Source organism: Castanea sativa, chromosome 12 (assembly GCF_040712315.1).
Source record: "Castanea sativa cultivar Marrone di Chiusa Pesio chromosome 12, ASM4071231v1".
In the NCBI taxonomy this organism is placed as follows: Eukaryota; Viridiplantae; Streptophyta; class Magnoliopsida; order Fagales; family Fagaceae; genus Castanea; species Castanea sativa.
The window spans coordinates 25,273,223-25,278,116 of NC_134024.1; the positions used below are offsets into that span (position 1 = coordinate 25,273,223).

A 4,894-nucleotide genomic window follows, 5' to 3' on the forward strand; every position below is an offset into this window, starting at 1 on the left:
ATCTTATCCCTCAAATCAACTGTGTGATATTTTCCACATTTTTCCACCGAACTCACACTTTTTATATAATCAATTGGTAATATCACTGTTTGTTGGGTAAAACTAAAATTAATACCAGTTTTTAATTTTTCTACAAAACATTGGGCATAATAAACCTATGATGCCCACGTTTTTTTATCAGTATAACTTTTAACAGTGGACATGCAGTTTTAGTGTTTGCCTAAAAATTCTCTTCTATATATATATATATATATATACACACACACGTGTATGTGTATGTTTATCAAATAAAAACAAATTCATGAATTTATCACATTGTACAAGAGGGCAGTTCTTGTTTCTCACTACCAAAAGTAAAGACAAATTCCTTACTCAAAAGCATACCTACGCAATAGGAGATAAGGCCAACTTCAAAAATCTACTGTGTTCCAAATAGATGTTAAATCACTCTCTGTTAATTTTTTGCTTTCCTCTATATAAAGACACGTGCTTCTGATTTTTTTCCATCTCTCTATTCTCTGCTTCTGGTATTCTGATTTCTGGTTTCTCTCAAGGCTTTGATTCCTCATCTGGGCTCTCTTTCTGGTTTCTAGATTTTGTGATAAAACAATGAACAAAATGCAAGATACTGCGCATTCGGTCTTCGGAATTTTTGGTGGGTTGTATTGAATTTCTCTGCGTTTCTTTCCTTCTTTCTTGGCTTTTTGGACTTATGGCTCCTCTGTTTTGTTATCTTTCTCTGCAGGAAATGTTACTGCTTTGTTCCTCTTCTTGGCTCCAATGTATGTATCATTTGAGAACCCCTTTTGGCTCTTATAAATTTGCCAACTTTTGGTCCTTTTTAACTCTTTTCTTCAAAAGGGTGTCGTTATTTTTGATTCTTGGACATGTTTTTACAATCTTTTCTACTCTCTTTTAGTCTTTATATTATATATATCTTATTAATCTGACTGACATATTCTATTACTGAGAAGTTGTTAATCTGTGTAATTCATGTGAGGAATTGTGAATAATTTTGGTACTTTTTGTAGGATAACGTTCTGGAGGATTATAAAGAGCAAGTCCACAGAACAGTTTTCGGGCATTCCATACGTGATGACCTTGCTCAACTGCCTTCTTTCTTTTTGGTATATAATATATGCTTCTTGTTTCATCAACCGGGTTCTTTTTAATTTTTATTGTTTCTTTTCTTCATTTGTTACCTTTTTTTCACCCCTATGCTCCTCTGTTTTTGTCATGAGTGTCTTTAATTACTATTATTATGGTGATGATAATGATGGGGATTTTATAGTTAATTTCATGGCCATCCGGGCATTCAGGGGCCTCTGTGTTGGTTGGTTGGACTAGGGAGTCTAGGCTAACAATTAAACAGGATTACAATTTTGGTTCCATATTTCTTGCTTTAGGAAAATGAAATTTAATAATGTTAATTTCTTCTGTACATGGTACTGTTTAATATTTGTTTCTTTAGTAACTATAATTTCAATTGGTGTGTCATTCGTAAGAAATTTTAGACCTTTCCCGAAATTATCTTTATTTTTTTTCAAAGAAACATTCTCTCGATCTGCTAGTTTCTTCAATTTTAAATTGTAAAGAAATAAAATAACAAAAAATAAAAAAATATGAACCATAAAATCTTTTGAAATTCTCCTTCTTCTTTTTTGAATTAATTGTGCTGCCAATAGTCCAAAATAATTTCCTTTTTTCATATTTTCAGAGTTGTCTAGTTCAATTGTCTTATAGTTACTGATTTTATACATGAAATAAATGTTGAACAGGTATGGCCTACCCTTTGTGTCAAAACACAATCTATTAGTTTCAACAATCAATGGCACTGGTGCAGGAATAGAGATCATATATGTATTAATCTTCATAGTATATGCGCCAAAGAAAGAAAGAACCAAGATTTTGGGGCTCTTCGCGTTTGTGCTCACCTTTTTCGCAGCCGTGGTCTTGATCTCCCTCCTAGCCTTGCATGGCAATGCCAGAAAGCTCTTCTGTGGCTTTGCTGCTGCCGTTTTCTCCATAATCATGTATGGATCACCTCTATCAATCATGGTGAGTTTTAACTCTTAAGCTATTTCTTGATTTATTTTTTCTTGTTAAATATTTAATGAAGGAATTGACTGGACCCTGTTTGATTTGGTTTCAAAGATAATGCCTCAGCCACTGGACCCAGGTTCAGTTATTTTCTGTATGAAATTTGCTTCTTCTTTTTTTCTGGGTGAATTATCAATTATGATAGCTTGGTCACGGGGAAGTGTGACAGCTTTCTATGTTAGGCCATTTTCTGAGCAAGTTAGCCAAATCAAGAAATTGTTTATCCCACTCAGGAATCAGAATATAACGCTATAAGACAAAATTTTGGTATAGTATCCTAATTCCTAAGTACTGTATCCTAGGCGCTTAGGTTGTCAAATTCGACAAAAATAGTTTTACATTTTTTAATAATGATTAAATTCAATCATATGCAAACCTTAAATACAGTACCTAAAAAATTGTATGTAATATTTTACCAGTATATTAGTACTTGTTTTAAAGTTAAACATACAATTATGCTTCCTAAGAAAGTTTGGTTAAACGTACTTTTTGGTGCATGAACTTATATTGGTTTTATATGTATATGCAGAGGACTGTGATTAAAACAAAGAGTGTTGAATTCATGCCATTTTTCCTGTCGCTGTTTTGTTTTTTGTGCGGCACTTCCTGGTTTATCTTTGGTCTGCTCGGCAATGACCCTTTTGTATATGTAAGCATCTTGTCTCAATTCCTTAACTTTTATCTTATAAATAAATGCTTCGTTGTACGGCTGAGAAGTCTTGGGAAAAAGAAATATTATCATACTCCAAAAGTTTAAAAGAGGCTGGTCACATATATTCTTTTCGAGTATTCTATTTTATTTAAAGTTGCTTTTTATTTCCTTAAAATGTCATAGTTTTTTTTTTTTTCCTTAATGAATATTTAGTATCTTTTACAACTTTTAATGTTATTTTAGATCCTCTCAATGCCCATATATAAAATTCCTTAACATTATCTGTTTGCAAATCCCTAGTCCCAAATTTTGAAGCTGCTATCTCACAAATAAATAAAAATGAAATTGCATTGCTAAAGTTCCCTTAAATTCAAAACAAGTACCAATATGGTGTCTTATAATAAAAATACCAATATAGTGTATTAATTTTTATAGAAAGGAAAAGAGCTATTACACACACAAGTGAAATAACAATAGACTTAAAAGTCGTGTTTTTTAATTTGAAAACTGTGACCGCAAGTTACAATTTCAGTTGATTTTTGCATGGGTTTAAATGTATTTACAACTGTGTGTATAATAAACGTTACTCGCACTAATGGAAATGTGTAATGTTGTTGCAGGTGAACAATGGGTTCGGTTCTTTTCTTGGGGCCCTGCAGCTGATTCTGTACTTTATCTACCGTAAAAACAAGGGCAAGGACAAAAACGAGAACAAAAGCACCTGTTTAGGATCTGTGAAGCTGGGACTTCCTGATAAACCCAACGAAGATAAGGAGCCATCCAACACAAACGGTGCTCAGAATGGCCACGTATAGACTTGTACGTAGCTTCTTCCCTTTTGGAGGCTTGGGGCTGTACCCACAATCATTGTCCTCCATCGTGCTCTGCCTTCAGTATCAAATGTTCAGTTCGATTATGTGCTGAATATTTACTTTGTTCCTAATAATCTAGTAATGAGACAATGCTAATGGTACAAACAAATTGTAGAATGTTGACTGGATCTGGGGATATGTCTTTTGAATTGGTTTAGATTTCCTTTTTTTTTTTTTTCTTCATTCTATAGTGGATTAAGATTTTACATATGATAATATGTTTGTTCTGCAAGAGGGTACTGTCTTATCGTGTTCATCACATGATGAGATGAAGTACTGTTTTCGTGAAGCTACCCTATGCTAATGCCATGACTAGTTCCTTGCGTAAATTTGTATTTTGCTTTATATAATAAAATGGATCTGTATTTTGATAGGCTCTATCCATCTTAAGAAGAAGAAGACGAAAGGGAAAGTGTTCAGATAAAGAAGTGAATAGAAGAAAGAAAAAGACAAAAAAATAAAAATAAAAAAAAGAATGAGAAAAAGAAACGGAAGGTCTTCAAGAAAATGCAGTTGCCGTGTGAGAAAAAAAAAAGTGAAAAAAATATTATTTAAATAAAAGAAGGGGGGAGAATAGATAAATTGATTTACAATCCAGTGAGGCAGATACTCCAATTATTCTCTAACAAATCTATATATATATATATCTTGTGGCAGTGGATGATTGCCGCTGCACCATGGAACTGTCAGGTTTCAATTAAAGGCGCCTGAAAGAGACGATTAATTTAATATGCAGCAGTGTACGTGGGATTTTATCTCTAGCATATGTAACCATTGAAGGGTTTGGTTGGGGGTTGGCTCAACATAAACACAATGACAATGCCATTAGTATTTTCTGGAATTGCTGGTTTTTAGTGATGAGCAATTGTTTACAAATCTTTAAAAACACAATCATAATAAATACCCATTAATAAATATCCTAAACCTATTTAATATTGCATCCACAGGCACAATCAAAATAAATGTGTATTCACGGATGGAGACACTTCACACAGTAATAATTACTCTTCCACGCATCTTCCTCCCACACCAATCCCACGTATCTCTCCACCCGTAACTGTAAGTTACCAACCTAGCAACAATATTCCCAGCAACAAGACTCAATCGACCTAGAAGAGAGTTATAAGGGCTACCATGGGTTCATCCATTGCACAAACGTATAATTTGGGAAGTCAGAAGAGAAGCTTGAATAATACAGAATTTCACCATGAATTACCAAACAAAAAGCAAGTGGTTTCCCATGGTGAAAATGAATTTGCAACGATATTGG

At 33.4% G+C, this 4,894-nt stretch overlaps 1 protein-coding gene across 1 annotated transcript; it reads left to right on the forward strand.

Moving 5' to 3' along the window:
- The first annotated feature begins 317 nt into the window (after window positions 1-317).
- Window positions 318-3,997, forward strand: LOC142621305 (bidirectional sugar transporter SWEET1-like). The gene is made up of 6 exons (XM_075794623.1): window positions 318-655; window positions 746-782; window positions 1,032-1,127; window positions 1,779-2,058; window positions 2,630-2,749; window positions 3,373-3,997. Exons 1-6 carry the CDS (start codon window positions 610-612, stop codon window positions 3,565-3,567), a joined length of 774 nt encoding a protein of 257 aa, XP_075650738.1. The 5' UTR covers window positions 318-609; the 3' UTR covers window positions 3,568-3,997.
- Window positions 3,998-4,894: the final 897 nt, after the last annotated feature.

Coding starts and splice junctions, on each gene's coding strand:
- LOC142621305 (XM_075794623.1), top strand. CDS start 610: ATGAACAAAATGCAAGATACTGCGCATTCGGTCTTCGGAATTTTTG. Junction 656..745: donor TTCGGTCTTCGGAATTTTTG/GTGGGTTGTATT, acceptor CTTTCTCTGCAG/GAAATGTTACTGCTTTGTTC. Junction 1,128..1,778: donor AACTGCCTTCTTTCTTTTTG/GTATATAATATA, acceptor AATGTTGAACAG/GTATGGCCTACCCTTTGTGT.